The 27,136-nt window shown below is 41.3% G+C and overlaps 2 protein-coding genes across 2 annotated transcripts in view; one reads left to right on the top strand and one right to left on the bottom strand.

The window, feature by feature from the left end:
• Nucleotides 1-10,288: 10,288 nt before the first annotated feature.
• On the top strand, nt 10,289-16,901 carry hsbp1b (heat shock factor binding protein 1b). The gene is made up of 4 exons (XM_080737543.1): nt 10,289-10,472; nt 14,295-14,361; nt 15,102-15,242; nt 16,421-16,901. Exons 1-3 carry the CDS (start codon nt 10,428-10,430, stop codon nt 15,221-15,223), a joined length of 234 nt encoding a protein of 77 aa, XP_080593669.1. The 5' UTR covers nt 10,289-10,427; the 3' UTR covers nt 15,224-15,242; nt 16,421-16,901.
• A 3,092-nt stretch (nt 16,902-19,993) lies between these two features.
• The window catches only part of LOC308294292 (DNA topoisomerase I, mitochondrial), a gene marked incomplete at both ends in the record, with an annotated part of 86,744 nt that continues 79,601 nt past the window's right edge, over nt 19,994-27,136 (bottom strand). The window contains 4 exons of the mRNA XM_080737020.1: nt 19,994-20,096; nt 20,535-20,684; nt 21,591-21,688; nt 21,834-21,961. Coding sequence (XP_080593146.1) covers nt 19,994-20,096; nt 20,535-20,684; nt 21,591-21,688; nt 21,834-21,961 — 479 coding nt within the window. The remainder of the gene's footprint in view (nt 20,097-20,534; nt 20,685-21,590; nt 21,689-21,833; nt 21,962-27,136) is intronic.

Here is a 27,136-nt window from a genome sequence, read left to right as displayed (position 1 = left end):
AAATACATCAACATTCAACACCAATACATCAAATGCATAGAAATAGTAATCTAAGGGGGGGGAAAAGGTGCGTGCACAGCACACATACACACACACACACACAGTCACACACACACAGTCACACACACACACACACACACACACACACACACACACACACACACACACACACACACACACACACACACACACACAGTCACACACACACACACACACACACACACACGCACGCACGCACGCACGCACGCACGCACACACACACACACACACACACACACACACACACACACACACACACACACACACACACACACACACACACACACACACACACACTCATTCACTCACTCACTGATGCACGCACGCACTCACACTCGCACACACAAGCACACAGACACACAAGCAATAGTCACTGTGGAATTTGGGGTAGGAACGACAGTCACTCTTCTGACTCTTCCTTGATAGTGTTATCTGTGCGGCACAGAGCGGGTGTCTGACCGTAGCAGTGACAAAGGAGTACAGAACTGTTATTGTTAGCCGTTATTCTGCTTCCCTTTCAGCTCTATCTGTAGAACTACAACTTCTGTCTCATCTTAAATGGTGGTCCTTCCTGAAGGTATACTGATAAACACCTGTGTTCCTAATAGGGCATTAACGACTTGTGATTTTTGCAAGTCGACTCGACTCAGTAAAAAGTTGAGTTGAAGTCGATTTTATCGCTTGATGACGTCATCACATCACACACGACCCCCCAATTATTTTGAAGGGTCCCCAGATGATTAACTTAATGTGAAACATTGTTTTCTCACTCAACTGTAAACAAACCAACAAAAAGTTTAAGTGTACAGAGGGTATCTTCACATTTCTAAAGTGCCAATTTAAGGCAGAAATTATGAAAATAGGCTATCTACATGCTCACAACGCCTCACATCGCGAGGCGTTGTGAGCACGTAGATCTGCTATTTTCACAATAGAAAGTATTTTTTTTTTTTACTTCGACTTTCTCTGCTGGGAGTCGACTTGTGTAATGAAGTCGACTGAGTCGACTTGTCGACTTCTTCGTTAATGCCCTAGTTCCTAAATATTCTCTTGGAAATGTCTCTGGAAATGTCCCAGCAGCAGTGGTGTAAAGTAACTAAGTACATTTACTTAAGTACTGTACTGTAACTACTGTACACATTTGAGGTGTTTGTACTTTACTTGAGTATTTACACTTTTCAGTACTTTTACTTCTACTCCACTACATCTCAGAGGCAAATATTGTACTTTTACTCCACTACATTTATTTGAAAACTTTAGGCCTATAGATACTTTGAAGGTATAAATTATGATATTATTACTAGTAAGTAATATAATCATGCCACATCAAAACAATACAATCCCTTTTATGCCCATACATGGAGAGAGATCCCTATCTGAACCAACCACACAGATATGGGCCATGTCTTGGCAGGGTCCTCCCTATGTTCCCCAGGTTCTATGTTCCCCACAGGTTAAAATTCACTAGGTTAACATTCACCAGTGTCGGCAGGTTAGCATATCACCAGGTTAGCATTCACCAGTGTTGTCATATTAGCATTTCACCAGGTTAGCATTCACCAGCGTTATTTAGGTTAGGGTTAGGGTTAGGGTTGGGGTTAGGGTTAGGGTTAGGGTTAGAGTTGGGGTTAGGGTTAGGGTTAAGGTTAGGTTTAGGTGGTAAGTGGGGAACAAAGAATCTGGGGAACATAGGTACAGTTTTGTCTTGGCCATCTGGCCAGTGATGTAAATCGATGACATCAGGGATCTTCATATATGGGCATAAAAGGGATTCTGGGGAATACCCACATATGGACTTTTACATAGGTGATGTCACCTGTGATGTCACAGTGATGTGTCAAGGGAACCACAGTGTCAGGCGTGACCTTCAGAGATACAAGGATATGTGGACAAGGTGTGCCAGATATGTCATCACAGTGACATCAGAGCATGATGTCAGAGCAGCAAACCCATAGACCGTAAAAATGCGTACTCACACACAAACAGACTGACAGACACACACACACACAGAGACAAGCTGTGACATTTCTCATGGTAAACTGCGACCTTCGGTCGCAATAAAACATGCATTAAACCACTTAAGCCCTATTTTATACCTAGGCTATTTGAAAATATAGCCGATATACAAGCTCACAACGTGTTGCATCGCGACACTTTATGAGCTTGTAGATCTGCTATTTTAAAACATTGTGTACTTTTACTTTTGGTACTTTAAGTATATTTTGATGGTAATACTTTTGTACTTTTACTCAAGTACATTTTGGCCCCTCCAGACTTTTACTTGTAAGGGTGCCCTCACACCAAAATACCTATGAGAGTTGGAATCCGCGTTCCGCCAATGCATTTCAATGATAAGGGAGCGTTTTTGAAGAAATCCTCTGCTGGCATGAAACCGCTTCACTCTCATTGAAATGCATCGGCGGAACGTGGATTCCACTCTCATAGGTATTTTGGTGTGAGGGCACCCTAACACAGAGTATTTCTATATTACAGTATTGATACTTTTACTTAAGTAAAACATTTGAGTATACTTTTTCCACCACTGCCCAGCAGTAATCAACAGGCGGATCACTCCATCCTTTCCTGCCGTGTGAATGTGTGACTTCCTGTGGTAGCATGCTCTCTGCTATGTAAACAAAACACTGCTGTACAGTGTGTGACCTAGTTCTGTTTTGCATGAGTGATTAGGTGGCTACATAGTGGAACAGGAATTATTGTGGTAATAGTTGTGTAATAACTGACGGGAGGTGACCAACAGCTGACAAACTTCCTCAAAGGGGAACTTTTAAACACTTGTCCCTATTCTGGGGAAATCATTCTGTGAAAATCGCAGATCTACAAGCCCAGAACACATTGCAATGCAGTGTGTTGTGAGCTTGTAGATCAACTATCAGCAGTGTGGAAGGAAATACTAGCAGACATAGAACCCTTGGGACCCTGGTCAACTAGGTTTTAAAGGGGTATTTCAACACTTCTGTGGGCATTTTAACATCTACTCTGGATTTTGTGTGCACCCCAGGCAGTTTGCTGTCAAGTTGCTTGAGTCAATGTTGTTTAGATATAAGACATTTGATATACTAAAAACTGTGTGAGTAGATGTCAAAACGACAGAAGAATTGTTTTAACCCCAGCATGCCTACGTATTCTGCCTGCGTGGTTTACCTATGTTATTGTTTTTCTAGATTGATATTCCTATGCATTTGTTATATTGTTATATTGTTGTTAATGTACTGACATATTATCTTGTGCTTATTATAGTGATGTGTATTACCTGCTTATTGTAAGTCGCTTTGGATTAAAAGTGTCTGATAAATGCCTAAACTGTAAACTTGTTGCAGCACGACACAGTGTGCGCATGTAATGTAGATCGGCTATTTTTGGGCGAAGACATTTTGGCAGGAGTTTTCAACGTTTCTCAGACCAAGGACCCCTTAGTTGAGAGAAAGATGAAGCAGGGGCCCCTGCTTCATCTCTTCAAATGCAAATTTGTTTTGCATTTCCTTGATAGCTTGATAGACTTGATTGACACTGACAGCATTGTTGTGTAAATTAATGGTTATGGGGTTTTGTTCATGTGTATTTTCTGACATTTAACATTGTGACCACTTAAACATAGTAAACTTGACCTTTGGCTCTGTACTTGGTCTGCTCTTTTGTCCCTCTACACCACGTTGTACCTTATGTCTAAATGTATATTAGGCAGCAAGACACGTTGTGAGTTTGTAGATCCACTATGTTCAAATCTGCAAGTGTCCCCACCTCCAACTAAATGGGAATGCTAGGATACTGTAGGATTTCAGTGGTTAGCTTTTTTTTCTTCTTTTTTTTAAGAAAAAAGTTCCAATCACACAAAGATGTATAGCGGCCCCCTTTGAGTGACTCTGAGGACCCCCGAGGGGTCCCAGACCCCTTGTTGTAGACGGGAAAGAGCTGTCCAAGTACAGTTGTAAGTTAACTCAGGTCCGTTTTACTAAGAATGTAGCCTGGGATTGCTTCACATTTCGGGCTTTGATCCGGTCGGGAGTGGATGGCGTCCTACGTAATTTTGTAGTCAGAGCGGACTACACTTTGGCCGGAACTATCAAACCGGAATTGGTTGTAACCCAAACTGATTCCCCGCGTTCCATGGCATCATTATTTAAGGGCCTACCCCCCAACAACCCTGGATGCAGCGTAGTTTTGATTATTATTTTTAAATGCCAAAATATCTAAATGTGAGTGTACTTAGCAGATACTATTTAGCGTGTGTCTACCTTTATTATACACAGGGAAATGCTATTGATGCAGACTACGAACCAAAACAAAGCAACACCTCTTCTTCTGCCATCTGGTCTAGGATGCCATCCGGTCTAGACCGGATCAAACGACCTGTTGTAAACGAATACCATGGCTTTCCCCCGACCCGAGGTTACTAAGAATGTAGGGTTTAAGTGGCTGAAAAGAAACACTCCTTAATACGTACTTAAAGCACACACATGATGTGTGCTGATAATAATCTGGCATAGCAGCATATCTTCGTTGTCGGGTGGAAACCTTGTATGTCCAGAACCGTTCGTATTGTATTTATCATTTGAATGTAGGAGTCTCAGAAGTAATATTGGAGAACCCAGAGCGGTGCCCGTTGGGCAGGATAGTCACCATCGATGTCCAGTTGTGCAATACCCGCTGTATCTGTCTGTCTGGCTGGCACTCTTTTATGCCCATATATGGTGTTCTGTGTCCAGGCCAGTCTATGATGACATCTCCAAATTTGGGCACTCAGGCATTGACACAAAGGCTTGCCCACCTGCCCCCGGCAGGTAAATAAAACGTCAGGGCAGGTGAAGTTGGCTTTCAGGTTGCCCGACAGGGCAAGTGCTCATTTGAGAGGGGACACAAATGTCTATAAACACAACACGAGATATCTGTCTAAACACCTGAATGTGGCCAGTACGCTGTGTCTTCTGGTCTGTGGAATGTAAAATAAGAGCTCTATTTACCTATAATGTGCTGTTTTTTACTGTTGCTACATTTAAAAATATAAAATAACAAGTGTGAAACCATAGACATATTCAATCATAGCTAAAGTATTTGGATTTGGAGGTATTGAGGTATGACATTTTATCACTTTATTTATAAAGTAAAGAAATACATGTTAAATTGAGCGGTAATTAAAATCGTACCTATCATTTTATAAAGGATGATTTACTTTTCGGGCAAGTGGGCATTACCTTCGGGCAAGTAGAACATGACCTGTACTTGCCCGATGGGCAAGTGCCTCTGAGACCTTAGTGTCAACCCCTGGCACTGTAGTGATGTCAGTCAGTGATGTCAGTTGGGCTTTGTTGATGTCAGTTGGGCATTGCTACCATGGTGGCGACACTGTTTAGTATCAGTGATGTCAGCATGCAGACAGACAGTCAGACGGCAGACAGACGTTCGGTAAATTAATAGTTAGATAGTGAGGCGAGGCGTTGTGTGCTTGTAGATTTTCACTATAATTTTGTGTGATAGTCTTGTATGGTGAGTCAGGGCTTTACTTTATGACAAAACGCACAACGTTGACACATGGAGATACAAGGTTTCTGCCCGACGGTCACCAACACACTCCTGATATGAAACCCTCCTTCCCAGTGAAGAGCGACAGAGACAGTCATTGACAAGATGAGCAGTGTCTTATTACTCTCTTGACATCTGATGCTCAGCATAAGTCAGCTGCATAAGATGACAATATTTTCAACTGGGAGAGACTGCATGAAACAAGGTGAAGGCTACAGCAGCAGCTGACATGTGATTCTGTTAATACTAACACCTCTGTGCCATTCATTTCAGAGTCTATAGAGGCAGCTGTTGTCTTTCTGAGCATGGATCGGTTCTGCGGAACTTTTATGAGACGCTATAGTTACCTACTCCTCCCGCGAAGGAAATTCAGTATTGCATATTGAATCAAAGGAAGGCAGCTGATTCGCTGCCCACAAAGGAGCGTGTGAGCAATTAGGGGTTAAGAGGTTGCTCAGGGACACATCGACATTGCTGGCTTGGCCTGGAATCGAACGTGGGACAAACAGGGGCTCTGGTTCCCTAACCCAGTGTTTCTCAACCTTTTGGCACACTTTTCATGTCCCAAGAATCCATGGGCACACCAACATAATACGGGGGTGTAAATATCGTCAATGTCGGGAAGAAACCTTGTTTCAAAGTTTCAAATTTGTACGTTTCTTCGCAAAGTAAAGCCCTGCTTCATCATACAAGGCTGTCACACAACAGTAGTGAAAACAGCCGATCTACAAGCACACAACGCCTCGCCTCTAGTTTAAATTTTTAAAATGATAAATACAATACTGGCTTTCAAGCAGTTTCAAGGGGCACACTTGACCCTTCTCAGGGGCACACCAAAGGTCCCCAGGCACAGTGGTTGAGAAACACTGCCCTAACCATTCAGCTATGGTCGCCCCTAAACGCTCATTCATAAGCAGAGGTGGAAAGTAACTAAGTACTCGCTACTCATTTAATGTCTACATTGACTACTTGATTACACCTTTTAGGTACTGTAATATGTTCGTGTTGAACATAGTGTTGTAAATTATTTGACAAACTTTTTACAGATTTGTAAAATGTGTAACACTGTGGTATTTCTTTAAGACAAGTAAATAAATACATACTGTACATAAATATGAGTACTTCTTGCTAATTCATAATCCAAAGTGAGTGCAACAGAGGTGAGAACACAGAGAGGAAAAGCCAATGACATATGCGTCTATATCTTCTTTTGTTTTTACAAGTTTCTTAAGTTGAACATTACTGAGAAACTTTATAAGCTGACACTCCTTCTCTGTCTTGTTAAACCTCCATTTAGCCTACACTGTAGTAGGCCTACAGTAGACTGACTCACCTTGTTTGGATGTGTCAGATACCTCTGGAGTGGTTACTGAACAAGCTGTGTTATGCAAGCACAAAGCAAAACATAGCTTCCAGGGGCCGGGCAGTGCTATGTCAACATGTCTCAACTCATAACTTTACACATTATTCACTGCATGAGACTATAGTCAAACTACTACAGCAAACAGCCAACAGCACATGAAACATAATGTAACCCAATGCGACCACTATCTAAGGTCTATTTATACTGTCATACACACATATCAAATGTACAGTAGCCCTGCAGTTTGCCAACTTGCCATATGAATATATTGCACTCTGCAGTGCATATGGTGGAAAAAACACACTGACACAGCGATTATTTCGCAAAAAGTACATGATTGAGTATATGGCTACAATAGCAGCCAGCAATAGCCTACTGTCTGCAGCTTAAATATTCTAAGACATAATCGAACGTAATAATGTGTCAACTACTACTGCTGCTTGTCTTGCCTGCCTGCAGTCCGCATCCTGCTGCGAGGAAGGGGGAGGTTGTCCATGCGGGTTGTTTCAAGCTTTTATCACAATAAATAATGAAGTATGATCATAATAAACTTAACTATAAGGTTATTATTATTATTATTCATGTCCAACTCACCCAATGTTCACATTCGGATTGTAAGAAGCAACCATAAAAACACACACAAAAAGAAAGTCCCGAAAAATAACCTGAGAGCTCGATCCAACTTTTAAATCCTCCCAACTCTGACACTCTCTCTCTCTCTCTCTCTCTGCACGCATCGGTACGATCGCGTGCGTGCATCGTTCTGCTGCCAGAGTGAGTGGGCACGCGCGCGTGTGCGTGCGTGCTCACTTCTTTGGCAGGAGGTGCAAGCGCCACAGTCTACTCTACATTATGATGATTTTATGTGCATGCTGCTGCTGCTGCACACATCTGTATACGTGCATGCGCGCGACGATGGGCGAGATCACATGCGTGCGTGCGCGTGCGTGCGTGCGTGCGTGTGTGTGTGTGTGTGTGTGTGTGTGTGTGTGTACCAATCTAGAATGGGCACACACATTTTCTCTCTGTTTATTTACATACTATATGTAGGCTATATTCGTTCATTTAATTCAGCTCATGGTTCATCATCACAGAATGAGTGAGTGTTGACTGGTAAACAACACAGACACATAAATAACAACAACATGCACGTGGTGAGACCGTGAGAGTTTACCACTCGTGGAAGCCACGAGATGCCAATCAGTGAAAAAAATATGAAAAGAATGATCACCATAAAGAACTCAATGTTCCACATTCCTCCTCTACCCAAACTCCGCGATACTCCCGCGAGACTTGTGCTTGCTGGTGTGTGTTTGAGGGAAACAGCTGAGCTGCAGCGTTGCCATGTCCGCTCATTATAAGCGTCTTAATTTGGGCTTGTTTTTTCTCTCTCTGTAAAATCGCTTTGGTTGGGCTAGTGCTTTCTTGGGTTTAGTCGTTTTATTGATTGAATACTTTATTAACAGTTTGCACAGTACAATTTAATAATTAATTAATTGATTAATTAATTAATTAATTAATTGCATATAATATAGCCTAGCCTACAACTTATACAAGGTCTGCAGGTCCTTAATACAGAATTAATTGAAATTATTTTTATAGCATAGGCCTACTTTTTTGTTTGTTGGCAAACTGTTCAAACCTATTCGATAAATCAATCAATCAATCAATCATATTAGAGTTTCCCAAACTTTTTAGCTCAAGACACAAAAGAAAAGATAAATTAGATGTTTGCCCGGGAGCCAAATAGTGAAAATCGCAGACTTACAAGGTCACAATGGATCTGTTTGTGCCTCGTTGTGAGCTTGTAGATCAGCTATTTTCACTACTTATTTATCATTTTGTTTTCTAGTAATTTATGGAATTTCTTCGATTGTTATTTAATTTATTGAAATTACTAGAAAAATAATTGCATTTCTTTTTATATTCATGAAAATATGTATTTATTTTGGAATGTATTTTTTTAATGTTTTTGAAATAATAATAATTAAAAACTAAATGTAGGAAACCATCAATTAAGGGACCCATTACAATGTGTCTGTGACCCCACTCGACCCAGGAACCAGTGGTTTAAAGCAGTGCTTCTCAACCTTTTCAGGCCGTGACCCCCAAAATAAGAGTTGAGGCATTACATTTTGTATAACACGGTTACATTGTGAAAATAGCAGATCTACATCAGATCTACATGCGTTGCCAGGCGTTGTGAGCATCGGCTATTTTCACAATTTCTTCCTCTAATATTTGACAATTTGGCCAATGTTTAATTTGTCATTTTAGAGGTATTAAAAAGCCCAGGAGTATAGTTCACCCCCAAAATGACATTTTTTCTATTGATTACTCACGCCATGGATACTTGAGTTCAATATATATATATATATATATATATATATATATATATATATATATATAATATATATATATATATATATATATAATATATATATATTATATATATACCAGTAAGACTCCCTAATCGGGATATATATATATATATATATATATATATATATGTGGCGGAGAGAGTCGCAGCCCCAGCCTGAAGCCTCAAAAGTCTAGTATCTGCTCTCGTTCCATAGGGATGTCTCTTTGGTCTAGTGGTTAAGATATTGGACTTTCTCGTGGGAGACCCGGGTACAAAGCCGGGTGGGGAGGTTCGGACCACCTCCGCTCTGTTACATTGGTGCCGTGACCCGGATCCGGGCTTCCCCGTAGGAGGAGGTCAAAGGGGGGTGAGTGTGGCGGAGAGAGTCGCAGCCCAGGCCTGAAGCCTCAAAAGTCTAGTATCTGCTCTCGTTCCATAGGGATGTCCCTTTGGAGTGATGGTTAAGATATTGGACTTTCACGCGGGAGACCCGGGTTCGAAGCCGGGTGGGGAGGTTCGGATCACCTCCGTTACATATATATTGTATTTGTTGCATCCCTAAGACAAAAATGGGATTATAGTAAATGTACCCCCATTGATTCTGGATGGGGACCCAAATGCATGTGGGTCATAATCAATGGGGGTAAATGTAGGATCAAGGGTCAAGTACATTTTAACCCCATTGATTCTGACTCTGAGCTTGTGTCCCCACCCAGGGAGGGACTTACATTCGGGTCCCCATCCTGGCCCATGCATTTGGGTCCCCATCCAGAATCAATGGGGGTAAATTTACTATAATCTCATTTTTTGTTTTAGGAATACGACAAATAAAAAATATATATATACATATTATTGAATTATACACTTAAACTTGATGTTGGTTTGTTTAATGTTGAGTGAGGAAACAATGTCGCTTGCTTCTCTCGCAAACGCCACACCTGGCAACTCTGCTGAGCTGCTGTTGCTGACACCGAGCATCAGCAACAGAGAGAGAGGGTGTTTCTAGCATTCTACCACAGATACAACCTCACACACACACACATCCATCATAGATCATACCTGTACAACAACCACCACCATCCACCGACCACCACACCTCTTCATCACCGATCCATCAGAGTCAGCATGGCAGAGACGGACCCCAAGTCTGTGCAGGACCTGACTAATGTGGTGAGTCGTGATTATGGTTAGATATTAGCTGCTGCTGTTAGCTTAGCATATAGCTTATAGCCTAGCACACACACACACACACACACACTCTCACACAGCTGCTGGCCGATCACCACAGAGATCACAGCAGCAATTCATTCATGTTAGTTAGCATATATGCTAACAGTCTAGCTTGCATTTATACACAAACGATTTATTGCAGCAGAAATGGCTAATAAATAGTTCGTTTTTAAGAAAATCTGCAGCAGTCCCTGGATGGATGTGCCGTCAGTGATCCAAAACAAAACAAACAAAAATAGAAACTTAACAGCATGCTATCTAGCCCAGTGAGTTGGAATAATGCACTAGAGTTGTACATTCATTTCTATCTCCATGTTTTTTTGTTAATTAATAATGAAATGGATGTGTACAGTTGTTGTACCGTCTCTTCACACGTTTTGTGAAGCTAGTAAGTAGTGTGTTGGAATGCTACTGCATGTGCCCTACCCACATACTCCCACACACGCAATGTTTTTACATTACGATTTTTAATTTAGACATAATGATTAATATAATTTAAAATCCAAAGATAATGATTGGCTTCATTGTTTATCTATCACCGAGACATTCCCCGCAATTTGATCAGAAATATTGGCTTATTAGTGAGTCTTACACACAATGTTTGACAACGTTGCCATGGAAATGAAGCACAGCTCAAATCACCACTTTGAGTCACGACTACCTAGTCCTAGACAGTTACTAAATGCAGTGGTTTATCATGTTTCATCGCCCGAATTAATATTAAATTAATATTTGGCCACAGACTGAGACCACGTTGCCTCAGCCTGGCATCCCCATATAAAGGATCTGTGTTGTTAAAATGTTTCCTTAAGTTTTCATAGTTTTGTTGTTGAAAATAGCCGATCTACAAGCCCACAACACGCTTGCAGATCGGCTAGGCAATGTATATAGGGTTAAAGGGGTTAAACTGTTAATTGTTTTGCTATATTAACAAATGTCGCTGGGGACCCAGGTGGGACCCCCTCTCAAAGGACGCCTGGTATGGGGGCGATGAGAACCACGACCCTTTTGATTGAATAATTGATAATTTGTAAATTGTACCGGGGTACCCGGTTTACAATGATTGTTAGAAGGATAACACACAAATCCCTAGGTCAGGGTTAAAAGTGTGTGCCGTGATGCCAGTCCAGGGGTGCCTTAGCTCTGGTCCATCGCGTCACCTCCAGTGACGCTCTGACAGACCCGTCGGCAAATGAATAGACCGCGTTTTCTCAGCCCCTACCAGCGCTCAACTTCAGTCAAAATAAACAAAACTACTTCACTAGTACTCACCAAACCAAAGGTAGTTTTGCGTTGTTGAAAGTCTATTCTCCGCGGTGGTGAGCCCCTCAGTACCCCACCTACTCTGTAAAATACATTATTTTTGTCATGAAATAAAAAGCACCCACCTCGTGCCACCCAGCGGCCACCGCAGATACAATGGTTCACAATCCGTAAATTGTGTTGTGTTTTGGAAATCCGAAGGGATTTAAGTTTAACCCATAGGCCAGGGAGAGAGATGAAAGAGAGAGAGAGCAAGGGACTCGGTAGCACTAGCAACAGTTGCAAAAATAGGAAAAAAATCAACCCTGGTGCAAAAATAAATACGAAACGGGCGGTAGTGTGCAAACGTGATTGACATAAGGTGAGGTTGATTTTTTGATTGACATGCTCCAAAATTCACTCCGATATTCAGCCCGAAAAACGCAGCAGTGTGCAAAGACGTATAGAACTTCTAATCTTAGTAAACCAGACCTGAGTTGCTCTGTACCTGAGTTCTTTTTCCATCTACCCCAACTCTCTTCACCAAAGATAGCAGATCTACAAGCTCGTGACACATTGTGAGCTTGTAGATCGTCTATTTTTGGTGAACCTTCCCTCCCAGAATAGGGTACTGCGGTTCAAGTGGTTAAATGTTATTTTCAGTCCGTTCTGATGGAAACGGATATTTCTCCGTCACATACCGTATCTGGTGGAAAGATGGGCATATTTACGTCACTTAATATGATATAAGATTGTAAAAATGAACAGCGTAATTCAGGGGTACCGTGGAGGAAAAGGTTATTTGCAGGGGTGACCCGAGTCTAAAAAGAAAAGAAAAAGTTGAAAAACCCTGCCCTGAGGGCAGTCGGTGCTGCGCTGTGAGCTTTTATATCTGCTATTTTTCAATAGCTAAAGTATAAAATAATTAAGGCCTCTCCACCTTTGGCCCTAGTAACTCAGTCCCACTTGAGTAACTCAGTCCCACTTGTGAGTTGTGACGCCCCTGATAATGACTTGCAGCATTGTTGTCAGGGAAATGTTAAGTCTTTGGTGTATAGCATACATCATGGGTGGGGTGTTTAGACACTCAGTGGGCTGATGATGGTTACCATGGCAATTTGAGACTTCATCACTCTCTAATTTGCAACAGCAGTTTTGAACATTTTAAGATGACTATCTGAAAAGCATTGACATTTCTGAAGCAAAATACCAGGGAGCAGGGTTATACAATATTATATCATCTTTTTTTTAAAGTTTTTTTGTTAATAAAGCACTATTTTATAGCTTTAATAGCTCTTTAATCTTATATTACATTTTAGAAAGGCAGCCAGCGGTATTTGAGTGTCACCAACAGACCAAATGCAGCACTCCAATTGGCTATAACGTCCCCCAGTCCAGGGGATCTTAACGTCCGCCCAGCCAATGGATCTGTAACCCTACACCAGCCCATACAACAAGCCTGCACCAGCCTGCAAGCAGCTGTTGTCACGGTTACGCTCCACCCAGCCCACGCTGCCCACGCCCAGCCCACTCAGCCCACTCAATCTCAGAGGCAGCTGATCCACACAAGAAAGATTTGCGGACAACACCGGAAGTGCGTCCGGCGGTCAAATATGTCCAACCGGAAACGTGCGCTGCGGCACAATAGTTCCGCCACAATAGTTCCCCCCCCCCCCCCATTTTTTTTATTTTTATTTTTATTTTTATTTTATTTTTTTAAAATTTTTAACTAGATGTGAGCGGGCCGAAGGCCCGCGAACCTCTAGTAAAATACATTTTCAAGTGGGTTGCAAAGTTTCAGACTATCAGGAGAGAGTACCCATTTATCGGCTTCATTTTTATGGTTTTCCAATTTTGTCTGTTCATTTCTTAGTGTCTACCCTGTCTGATTGCAGACTCAGTGCTATACAGCACTGAGCGCAGTACATTTGTTTGATCACTTCCAATTTTATCCTTTAAGCAACAAAGCATTCGCTCTCCTGATTTGATGAAATTGGTGTCCTGACATGACACATTTATTTTCAATTTACCAAAGAGCTGGATAGATGAGACAACTGAACACACTATAGCAATGAGAACTATCAGAATATAGAGCTATAACACACATCAAAGAAAACCATTTAAGGGGGAGAACCACCCATTTTCAACATTGAACTTAGGGCTGTCACAATTATTACAGAATTGTCTAATTGCGATTATTTGACATAATCGTTTCCATGTTGAAAAATGTTTATATATATTTATTTAAGTAAAAAATAGTGGAAATAGCCGATCTACAAGCTCAACGCATCGCGAGCTTGTAGATTGGCTATTCTGCATTGCCTAGAACTGGAAGATTGATTGTGGGGTTTGGCTTGCAAAGTACACTTTCAAAGTGTAGGTTGCAAGCCAAAACCCACAATTCAAAAACAAATGTTAAAACGAAAACGATAGCAAAACTAGCAGACCAGAAAGTCCTTTTCCCATCTATTCTTGTGGTTTCACTCCTGTATACGTGTGTGTGTGTGTGTTGTTTCTCAGGTCCAGACACTGCTACAGCAGATGCAGGATAAGTTCCAGACCATGTCGGACCAGATCATCGGGAGAAATATCATAACACAACAAAGTGTCTACTAACTGAATATTGCATTGATGCTCTATAAATACAATTGATTTTGTTATTTCTTACTGTGATATTATATTGATTTGTTGCTTTTTTATGTTCTATTTCTTTGAGTCCCTACCCTGCCTTTGGCCAGGCCACAGTTATAAATAATTGAGTTTGCTGTTAATTATATGCTGGTATATTTTCTTATGTGCAGAAAATAGCTGATCTACAAGCTCAGTTATGAGCATGTAGATTGGTCATTTTCACCGCATGTGTTCCCCCGCCCCCCGAAAAGGGACGCTGAGGTTTGTGTTGTTAATTGACAAGAGTTGAACGCGAAACGTCAAATTCTTATTTTGTTAAGAGTAAAAATAAGCTGACAGTAAGACATAAGAATGGATCTAAACCAGGGGTCTTCAATGTTTTCAGACCAAGGACCCCTTAGTTGAGAGAGAGATGAAGCAGGGACCGCCTCAACCTTATCAGAGATTTTATAGTTTAATCGATTGAGAGCACAATCAGTGTATTTTGGATTCATGTCAATTTGTGTGTTCACTTGAACCGTCAATATTTAATAAACCTCCCAGAATATGGACACTAGGGTTCAAGTGGTTAATATAAAAACGAAGAAAAAAGTTTCTATCACTCAAAGATTCTGAGGACCCCCTGTTGAAGACCCTTGATCTAAATATAAATGTACCATTTCATGTGCGAGCTATATTTGCCTTAACCGTGTCCACTCGATGAGATGAGCACACGCATCGATGACCTGGAGAAGAACATCGCTGACCTGATGACCCAGGCCGGAGTGGAGGAGATCGAAGCGCCGCCAGAGAAGCCCAAGGAGGGTCAAGGGTCATAATGAAGGTGACAAGGAAGTGGTAAGGACACCACTGACTAGGGCTGCATGTCACCATTAGGACATTTTACATGACGATTAATCGTCACTCTCAAATAATTGCGATTAACTTTTTTTTTTTTTTTTTTTGTCTTTGACAATTACATTTCTGTTTGACTTTAAGGCTTTAAAGTTGCACATGGCAGATATGGCACATAACCTAAATATACAAAGAAATGACTTACATATTTGACAACTTTATACTTTAAAAAGAACATTGGTAGTGGAAATAGACGATCTACAAGGTCACAATGTGTCGTGAGCTTGTAGATGGGATATTTCCACTACTTTTTGAAAGTGTGAAACTATATGATCGTTTCTCAATGTGGAAACGATTATGACAAAATAATTGCGCTTATGTCAAATAATTGCGATAGGCCCACCACTGACCTAATAGAGCTTTTCAACCTTTATCACATCAGGGTCCATTATTTATTCTGCAGGACCACCGTTTGGATGAGGGTTAGCCTCTCAGACCCCAATTTTGTTATCGTTGGATACGATGTTGTCCACAATTCCATGCTGTATTGATGTTGGTGCCATAGGAGAGATAAAAGGCAAACAATCAAAATAGCAATTCTTCTACATTCTCTAATTCAATTGTGTTGACTTCTTGTAAATTAATTTATGCAAATGTTTAACAATAATTTAACTCCTGAGTGTGTAAAATGAAAACATTTGGTTTCATTTTACACACCAAGCAAAATAAGGTTAGTTTAGTCGAAGAAAAGGCAGTTTTGGGTAGGTTTCATTTACAATATCGTCGCTGTCGGGCAGAAACCTTGTATCTCCAAGTTTCAAATGTGTATGTTTTTTCGTGAAGCATAGCCCTGCTTCATCAGACAAGGCCGTCGCACAAAAGTAGTGAAAACAGCAGATCTACAAGCACACAACGGGCGTTGTGTGCTTGAAGATCGGCTGTTTTCACTAGTCTAAATCATTTTTAAAATGATAAATACAAAACAAACAGTATTTGGACATACAAGGTTTCCACCAGACAATGACGATATGTTGTACTAGACTTAAACATGAAGTAAAGGTTTCCCATTTTGTATAGTGTAGAAATTGCCTCATGTCTCTAGACAACTGCAGTGGAACATATAGTGTACGTAGGTGTACTGTACTCTGACCATTGCTGTGCTTCTGTGTCCTTTACTGTAGGTTGCCAAGTAACAAGGCATGAAGGCGGATCCCATCTTCAGGAGCAGCAAACTTTACCTTCTAAACATGAACTATTATTGATTTGGTGTGTTGTGTGAGATGCTTTTTTATATCGACTGTTGTGATAAATGGTTACAGTTCCTATAACGTAGTGACTTGAAAAAGTAGAAATGTCATTTGTAAAACGATAATAGTATGATATAACACTCTTTGGAACCTTTGAATGCTTTTATGTGCAGGGATGGGAACTATTTAAATGGATGTTGTTCAAATTGGTTGCCCTCACTGCATCACTTTTTATGACATCTCATCCAAATAACTGGCTTGTGAGGGCTATGTTGATACAGCCAGGATGACTGGAGAAATGCAAGCCACCAGCTAACAGGCCAAGTTAATACAACATAAGATAGTCATAGACACAGAGTCTGCTGTATTTTCATCCCTGATTAAAATGTGCTGTAAGTGGCATTTCTTTTGTTAAGACGGGGTTTTTATTCAGGCTCTATATTCCGATAGTCATTGGCAAGGTGCGTTTAGTATCAGGGTCCATCTCTCTAGCTCTTTAGCACAGTGTTTCTCAACCTTTTTTCTGCATGGGCACACTTTTCATTCCAGGCAGGAATCCATGGGCACACCAACATAATACGGAGGTGTAAATATTGTCACTGTCGGGAAGAAACCTTGCATCTCCAAGTTTCAAATGTGTACGTTTCTTCGCAAAGCCCAGGCTGTCGCACAACAGTAGTGAAAACAGCCGATCTACAAGCACACAACGCCTCGCACCGCGAGGCGTTGCGTGCTTGTAGATCGGCTGTTTTCACTAGTTTAAATCATTTTTAAAATGATAAATATAATACTGGCTGTTTGGGGGCACACTTGACCCTTCTCAGGGGCACACCAAAGGTCCCCAGGCACAGTGGTTGAGAAACACTGCTTTAGCAAACGATACGTTTTCAGGTGGACCACAGATTTAATCCAATCAGGAGAGCGAATCCCACAACGATTAGCTTGTGTTCTACTTCCAATTGTGTCTGCTTATTTGTTTGATCACTTGCAATTTCACTAGATTGCACTTTTATTCTACCATTCTACCATGGGAATGGTTTGGTTTGCTGCCATTTGCGGAATTCTAAAATAAACGCTCCATTCCCATTGTAATCGGCAGATAGAATTAAAGTGTGGTGTGGCCGCACCCTAACCGTTCTCTCAACTGATGAAATTAAATTGGTATAGATATTTCCAGTTTACTAAAGAGCTGGATAGATGAGAGAGACCCTTGTGAAGCAATGATAACAATCAGACTATGGAGCCGTTTAACACTTAACAAGAAATATCACAGCACCTTTAATGGTGGCCACTAGAAACTTGTGTTAACTTAAATGCGCTCTCGGTGCCAAGTTATGAGATGCATTCCAAATCTGACTGATTTTTGTTCTATTAAAGTAATTTAATACAAGATTTTTTGTCTCGTGTTATATCTCAGTACAGCTAAAAGTTCTAACGTGTCGTTGCTGTCGGGCAGAAACCTCATGTCTGCATATTTGTTTTTTCTCGTAAATGTAGGCTGCACTACTTCATCTTATACAAGGGTGTCACAATAGAGCATTGCAGTGGGAGTGGTTTACTGGTGCCACTATAACAATCTCGCCATTATTTTTTTCTCTACACAGAATCAAATGTTTTATGGTTTCATGATTCACTGACTGGATGACTTGATTCTAGGCTTAAAATAATTATATTTTGGAAAAAGTCTTTGGGGAAAATGTGAGATTTAGTGGCACCAGTAAACCACACCCACTGTTTTCAAAATAAAGGAACGGTTTTGGATATCCAAAGTCTCCACCCAACACCAACGATATGTGAGAAATTAACTGTATGATTGTGCTTTATATTCAGTCAAATGACATTTTGAACGTGCTTTCAGTCCTAGCCCCTATTTTCAGGTGAGATGGTGTGAGAGAACATGTACTGTAGTAGAATTGTTACTGCAAGAGAGAAGGCAACGTGTGGTGGAATGTGGGCACATGATGTCCTGGGTGCTTGAAGTCACCATTAACTCTGGTCAGCAAACAGAGTACATTTTCTTTGATCACTACGACAGGGGTCTTCAACGTTTTCAGGCCAAGGACCCCTAGTTGAGAGAGATGAAGCAGGGACCCCCACAACCTTTTCATAGATTCCATATAGTTGTATTGTTTGACAGCACAATCATCAGTGCATTTTGGATTCATGTCAATTTGTGTTTTCAGATATTTAACCACTTGAAATGTCAATACTTAATAAACTTGACCTTTCACTCTGTATTTAGTCTGCTCTTTTTCCCCTCTACACCAAAGCTCTTTGCCAAAAATAGCCGATCTACAAGCTTGTAGATCTGCTATTTTTGGCTAAAGTTCTCAGAATATGGACGCTAGGATTCAAGTGGTTAATAAAAAAAAAAAAAGAGGAAAAAAGTTTCTATCACTCAAAGATTTAGAGGACCCCCTGTAGTAATTCTGGGGACCCCCTGTTGAAGACCCCTTCTCTACGATATTTCTTACTGTAACTTCGTTTCTAGGAAGGGAACAGGTACATTATGAATAAACCACTTAAGGAGTAGTTCACCCCCAAAATGGCCCTTTTCCTATTGATTACTACTACTTTAAGCCTTATTTCAAATATAGAAAATATAACTACAAGATGCGTCATTATCATTGTGGATCATATGTAGATTGTGTGTCAAATATCTGGTGCAGATTACTCTGAAGCATTGAGGAGGGATTTAAGGGGTTTTCAAAAACATGTGTTTTTCATAGACTGAGTGTATGACTGGAACTCTTATAGGGGAAACAATATGTATCCTCAAACACCAAATCTAAAAGACATCAATCCCGAAGCGGTCTTTAAACTGCAATGCTTTGTAACTTTATTCAACAAACTGGAACTCGTAAAACAAAAACAAATGTACACAGAAGACAGAAACAAAAAGAGCGAATGTAAAAAAGTGCTGAAACATGATAAAATAAAATAAAGAATAGGAACGTAAAAACAGTAGAAAGTAAACAAAACATCTCAACTGATGTGGAACAAACTGCTAGATCGCAAACACATTGAACAGCATAATCCTCTCTAGATATCCATGGCTTGTGTATCAACATATCAGTGGCCGGTTCAGTCTATGGCTGAGGTAGGTTCTTCAAGCATTCAAGGAAAAAAAAATAAAAAGAAAAGAAATTCACAGAAAGCGCTTTGTGTTAATTGCATTAAACGTAGTTTTGTATCAATTGCATTAAACGTAGTTTTGTATCAATTGCATTCAAGGTTAGGAGAAATAAAGAACAAACAATAATTCACAGCAGGTGATTGACAGTGGTCACCCCATGTGCACACGCAGTCAAAGTCTTGGCTTCAAGTTAACTCGTCCCCATTCCCCGTTCCACCATCTCTGGCCAGGCTGAGCGCAGACAATCCGACATGTTTGTTTTTGCTGGGCAAATATCGAAGAAGAAAAAAAGAATAGAAGTTAAACGCCAGCTTAGAGAGCTGGGGCTGAACTTGTGATTAGCCACTGATAAAAATGAAGCAGACTGACATTCAGAACTCAAAATCTGCCTCCGTCATGTCCAGGGCCCAGGCGAACTTGTCCCTCTGGCCCTTATTGTAGATTTTATCCACAGGCACGTCCATATTCTTACACCTGTACAGGAAGACCAATGACCAAACAAGACAGTCACTGCTGAGTGGAAACCTTTCAGGATGCTTTTCAGGAGTAATAGAGGATGGATCCAATATTAATTGATCGATTGTTAATACTTTTCATCGGTTCAGTATTTATAAAATGCAGACAAACTTTTGTCAATTGTCATTTTCATCGACAAACTCAACTGGCCAATGAAAAAAAGATACCAGTTCTGTTCAGAATGTGTCATCTATTTGAAAACGCTCAATAGTGGGCTCGATAAAAGCCCGGCTAAATAAGCAGTTATTTTTTCCAGGACCTTCCAGGACCCTTGATCAATTCCAAAACTTTTCCAGTACTGGAAAAATATTTCCAGGCATTTCATGACCGTGGGAACCCTGTCTTTAACAAGCTCCATCGCTATGTGTGACTGTGTATGCGTGGGTGTTCTCTCACCAGGCCACGCTGATGCGTGGGTCCAGGTAGTTGAGCTTGGAGGTGCCCAGGGCGATCTGCTTGTTCTCCTCGCGGTCAGTCGCCTGCACCTCCATCCTCAGCAGCGCGTCTTCGCTGCGCTCCACCGCCTTCTTCTTCCGCTCCACCAACCTGGCGGACATAACATGGTGTGTGGGCGGACAAGTCTGTTCAGCCGCGGGTTTGAATACCATCTGTGCGGTAAATAGCGTCATTGTGGAACTCAGCGTTTCACGGGACTCATGCAATCTGGGCCAGTGGTTCTCAAACTTTGTATTGTTTACGTATTTCTTTTCATGGACCCCCGTAAAAGTGTACAAATGGAACCAAATGGGGATCCTGGGTGGGGCTATTTAGGCTAATAGGTCAGGTGGGCACAAGGAGCTATATATCGTTGTCGGGTGGAAACCTTTTATGTCCAAAACTGTTCGTTTTGCATTTATCGTTTTAAAAATGGTTTGAACTAGTGAAAACAGCTGTTCTACAAGAACACAACGCCTCGCACCGCGTAGATCTGCTGTTTTCACTACCTTTGTGCGAAGGCCTTGTATGACGAAGCAGGGCTTTACTTTGCAAAAAGAAAAAAAAAATACACTTTTGAAACTTGGGGATACGAGGTTTCTGCCCAACAGTGACGATATATTATAATTTTTTGACTATCTTGAAAAACATTTTAAAATACTTAATAGCCGATCTACATCGACACGTTGTGAGCTTGTAAATCAGCTATTTTGAAATATTTAAAAAATGTTTTTCAAAATAGTAAAAAAATAGCAAAAGAGTTCAGGGATAAGGGGTAAGGCATGGACGAACACAGGGCCCTAGATGTCCCTAGTGTCAACCTGACCCGATTTCCCAAATTGACACAGCTGGAACCCTGAGAGTTGCTCGATCCCACTTTGGCCCGCTTTTCCACCAGGGTTGAACCGGCTCACCTTGTGAGCTTGTACATATGTCATTTTTTTAATCACCTGGTAAAAAAAAAAAAAAAAAAAAAAAAAAAAAACATTTTTTTTAAACCAATGAGAACCAACTTACGTTTGCACTTTGGATTCTGGGTCTTTAGTCTTGGCATCCTTCTTGGCCTGTTTGAATTCGCTCTTGGCCAGGGCCAGCTGCTCCCTCCGAGCCACGATCTGTGTATTTATACATGAACAGTGTATGTATACATATACCGGTGTGTATTCTTGAATGAATGCCTACAGTGTGAATGTTTTAGTGAGTACAGTTAGTATTTAGTGTGTGTACACAACACTGTCCTTGATGATGAAGCTGCTCTACCTTAGACTGCAGGTTAGCCATGGACTGTTCGAAGGTCTTTGGCGGCGCCCGCTGATGGTTACACAGAATTGCAACCGCTCTGTTGGCCCTGTTGTAGGACAGCAGCTTCTCCGGCAAGTTATCAGACACTGCAAGGCATGCGCGCACGCACGCACACACACACACACACACACACACACACACACACACACACACACACAGACACACACACAGTATGAGTAAATAAAGAAGCATAGCGCTGTAAATTGTTGTTGGGCAGAAACCTGGCATCTCCATATTTAAATGTTTTTTCCCCCCTGTAAATTAGGTCATTATACAAAGGTGTTGCATGAAAGTGACTACAACCTAAACAATGCGACACGTTGTGAGCTTGTACATTTGCTATTTTCATTTTGTTTTTAAAATGATAATTAAAAACAATGGAAAAGAAGGAATGGTTTTGGACATACAAGGTTTTCACCTGACAGCAACGATGTGAGATATAAATAAGTTAGTGGGAAAGGTGGCTAGAAAGGAATGTAAATAAATAAGCGTCACTGAAAGGTTCAAATGGCTGTTAAAAGCAGCTCTGACCTTCTGAGTGTAACCATGGGACGACAGAGGAATAGGAAATGTCTCATGATGTTGGCTTGTGGACAAATTCAATGTTTTGCCACGGACATACAAATTGATCGGAAAATAATATTAGCAGAAACACAGATATAGCCCTGAATGACCATAATGTTCAAAATGGAACCAAATGAAACCATTCTATTTGTACCCTTTCAGAGTTATGGTGGTCCTTGCAAATAAAATGTTTGAGAACCACTTGTACTAGGGCATTCACGAATAGTGATTTTTAGTATTCGAATTATTCGACCTCAAAGTATTCGAATAGTCGAATATAGCCTGGTATAGAGCATTAACAAATTCATCCACCAGGGGCACTGACGACTCATTCTTATGACTTCCTATCTAGCCAAGCTTTATAAACTATATAGTTTTTAAAGAGAAAATAAAAATAAGCGAATATTCGACTTCGGAGAACAACGTCGAATAGTGACTTTGATATTCGAATATTTGGTGAATGCCCTAACTTGTACTAGTAGTGGACTCATAATGTGCCATACATAGTGTTGTATGGCATAGTGCTGTATAGTATAGTGTAATCAGTGGCATACATACTCTCAAGAAAACCTGGAGACTCGAGACTGACATGCAGTAATTGGGTATGACCAAAATAAGAACATTGAACTGTGTAACGTCTTTGCAACGGACACACATGTAGGGACATATTGATAACCCCTGCCCTGCTCATGACAAGCTTTTAGGACAGTGGCTTCCAAACTGGTGGCCGTGAAGATATGGCCCCCCAAATAATTGACAAAACACTAAAATGGCATTGATAATATACAGTATGAATGAGTATTAAAAAACATTGTAATGTAAAATGTCATTGTTGCATACTATGTTAGTTAGTTTCAGTCCAGATCATGCACACAGTAGGGCATTCACCAAATATTCGAATATTCAAATATCAAAGTCACTATTCGACGTTGTTCACCGAAGTCGAATATTCACTTATTTTTATTTTCTTTTTTTATTGTTTTTTAAAAATATATAGTTTATAAAGCTTGGCTAGATAGGAAGTCATAAAAATGAGTTGTCAATGCCCCTGGTGGATGAATTAGTTAATGCTCTACACCGGCGCCTAACTCTGTCTCCACTAGGTGGAGCACAAATCCAGGATTTTTTCTTTCTTTTTTTTTTTCCTTTTTTGGCGCCGCAGTAAAAAATCGGTTATTTGCGGTTATAAAGTCGTCTAAAATGGGTCTAAAATGAGTCTAAAATGGGTCTAAAATGAGTCGAGCACTGCTGGGACACGCACCGCGGTCCGCGGGGCACCCAACAAGCCAACACACAATGTTCGCACAACAAAACCACACTGACCACAAGTCCACAACCATGACCAAAGATCTGCAACCAGCAGCTACCAATATTTACAAGCAAGCAAGCATCTCATCACACGCGCGCACGCGCACACACACACACACACACACACACACACACACACACACACACACACACACGGAGGAGGAGAGGAGAGGCTGGCAGGCTAACCACAGTGAACAGTTCGTTAAATAAAGCCATGTCTTACCTTGAGAAAATGACAAGAAAATATCCAATTTTATATTGAGGTGCCCAGAAGAAAGTTCCTTGGAGGCACACAACACAACGTGTCATGTCATCCAGCTTCTTTGAACAGCGTCAAAAAGTTTAGTTCACGTATGGTAAATGTAAAAGCTATCCACATGTCCTATGGATGTCTGTAGCTAACCCCAGGTAGCATATTCCACTGTGAAACAACTGTTTCATTCTGTTATTTAGATAAAGCCATGCCATGTTGTTTGTTGTTGTGCAGCGCGCTGTCAGCCAGAGGTTCAGACAGTCACTGTGATTGGTTGAGAAACCAGTTGTTACCTTTTCCACTGTTTGTAGCAATAACTTGGCTCGTGTCGTGGTAATTTATTCAAATAGTCCATACTACTTCTGTGTAGATAACAATGATTTATTACTTCCAGGGCCAGGCAGGAACATACAGCATAAACGTCACGTTTTCACTATTAATCCACTTGTATTAACTTAACTTCTCACTAATATATTCTCCCCAGCATTACACCCGCACATTCACTTCCGCGCTGGTCCCAAAACACAGCGTCAACGTCATCCCGTACTGCTCCTAAGCCCGCCCCCTTAAAGGCACAGGCTTGCATATAACACAGTAGACCTAATACCTCCCGCCCCCCATTCGCTGTGATTGGTTTAGAACTTAGAAGCCATGCTATGGGTGCTTCAAAGGGTCAAACAAGGCGAATTTCTGACGTTCTTCTTCTTAATCACATTTTGTGATTATATGATCGTAAATAAATAAAAGGAGGGAGGGGGAGCCGGGCTCCCCCTAGTGGCAAATAGGGGGAGCCATTGCTCCCCTTGGCTCTATTGAATAGGCGCCAGTGATGCTCTATACCAGGGCTTCTCAAACCTTTTTTGGCCGTGACCCCCAAAATAAACATATTTGAACTGGGGACCCCCACCCTGACAAGCACTTGGAATTGTAGGTATTACATTTAATGTGACTCTGTTCCACAGATACATATTGCGTTGCGAGGCGTTGTGAGCATGTAGATCGGCTATTTTCACAATGTTCGCCACTTGCTTACTTAATATTTGACAGTTTGGCCAGTCCTGTCGAATATTCGACTATTCGAATACTTTGAGGTCGAATAATTAGAATACTAAAAATCACTATTCGTGAATGCCCTAGCACACAGTCCACCCATCTGCAAAGGCTTTTGACATTTCTTAGTGGGCCCTGGTCCTGAAAAGGTTGGGAACGGCCGTTTAGACTGGAGGGTGATGACGGGTAGCCTAGAAACCTGACCGATACAACGACACCAGGCTAGATGACGGGTGGATTCATCAAGAGCCCTATTTTTCACTGACCGAATACAAATGACAATTCTACCTCTTAATTAGTGGATGTTGATCATAATCAAAAAGAACTGAAGTCTGTTTCTCTTGTTGAGTACTGTGCACGCGCGCACACACGCACGCACGCACGCACGCACACACACAGTCTGCTGGCAACAGATTGTCCCTCAGTGGTGGTCCAGGGATGACAGAGTGAGCCCGACACCTCTGTCTACCAGAGCCAAACCATGACAGAGGTAACCAATGAGACGCTGGGATTGCCAAGGTGTGTGGCAGGGGCAGCCAATGGAACGCTAGGATTACCAAGGTATGAAAGAGGCAGCCAATGGAGCGATCACTACCAAGGTATGACAGGGGTAGCCAATGGAGCGAGGATTACCGTATGACGGACGCAGCCAATGGAACGCTGGGATTACCAAGGTATGACAGGGGTAGCCAATGGGATGCTGGAATTATCAAGAGTATGACGGACCCACAAAACGATAGTTTAGTGATAGTGATGAGTCATCACTTTTCACAGTTTTGTTGGGACCACTTTTAGCCCAAGGAATGTTTTTTGTGTGCAAAACAAATGATTGCAATGGATTCAGAATCATGACAAACCCCTAGTTAGACCCCTCACATGCTACTTAAAGCTGATTTTTTTCCCTCCTGTAGTATAGTGTATAGAAAGTCAATGGGAGCCCAACTTGATTTGGGCGCTGTGGCGACCCCGAAGGTCGCCGACTCAGGCGCCCTAGCTAAATCATTAGAGCATGCCCTGGGCTACATCTGTGCGGAATCTGGCGCTTTTAGACTGATTAGCACGAAAAAACCCTAAAGCCCCCCTGACAATGACGCAATTTACGCATCCTACCTGGGTCACATACTTTTTTTTATATTGGGTCAAATAAGATCTGTGTTCCAAAATAAGCAAATGATCCCGGCAGTTTGACTCGTATGGACATAAAGAATCAACTGACAGTGAGAAAACGTTATGTCACCTCCCTGACAATCGCAGAGACAGTTTATTTGTGGACAACAATGCTTATTTGTGCTTATTTTAAGATGACCCCATGTTATTCTCACCCAGGGTATGAAGGAGTACTCAATTGACAAATCGAGAAGAACATCTGCATACAGGGTTCCCACACATTTTTACCAATTGATTTCCAAAACTTTTCCAGAATATTTAACCTTATTTCCAGGACCATATAACAATAATTCAGCTCAATAACAGGTCGTTTACTCCTATGCGCAATGCCCAAAGACAGGTAGTGTATGCCAGTGGTTCTCAACCTTTTCAAATAAATAATCATGTTTTAACTGGGGCCCTCCCCCACCCTGACGAGCACTACGAGTTAAGAACACGGTTCTATTGTGAAAATAGCCTTTGGAACGTGCTCACAACGCCTCGCAACGTGAGGTGTTGTGAGCATGTAGTTCTGCCTCTAATATTTGACAATTTGGCCCATGTTTAATTTGTCATTTCAGAGTTATTAACAAAATCAATAACCAAAGACAATGCATAGCTATTTCTTCCAGGACCTTCCATGACCCTTGAAACATTCCAAAACATTTCCAGTACTGGAAAAATATTTGTCTAATTTCAAAATATTTCCAGGAATTTCATGACCGTGGGAACCCCGTGCATATACCATTAACGGTGAGGTGGTTGAGCTCGTGGATAACTACAAATTCCTCGGAGTACACCTGAATAGTTCACTGGACTGGTCGGACAACGCGCAGGCGATTCACAGCAAGGGGAAAAGCAGGCTATTCCTCCTGAGAAGACTGAGATCGTTTGGGGTGTGCAATAGGATGCTACAGATGTTCTATCAGTCTGTCATGGC

Source organism: Nannobrachium achirus (genome assembly GCF_963921795.1).
Source record: "Nannobrachium achirus genome assembly, chromosome: 11".
Taxonomy (NCBI): Eukaryota; Metazoa; Chordata; class Actinopteri; order Myctophiformes; family Myctophidae; genus Nannobrachium; species Nannobrachium achirus.
Note: the sequence above shows the minus strand (reverse complement) of the source record. Positions and strands in the feature narration are given on the sequence as shown.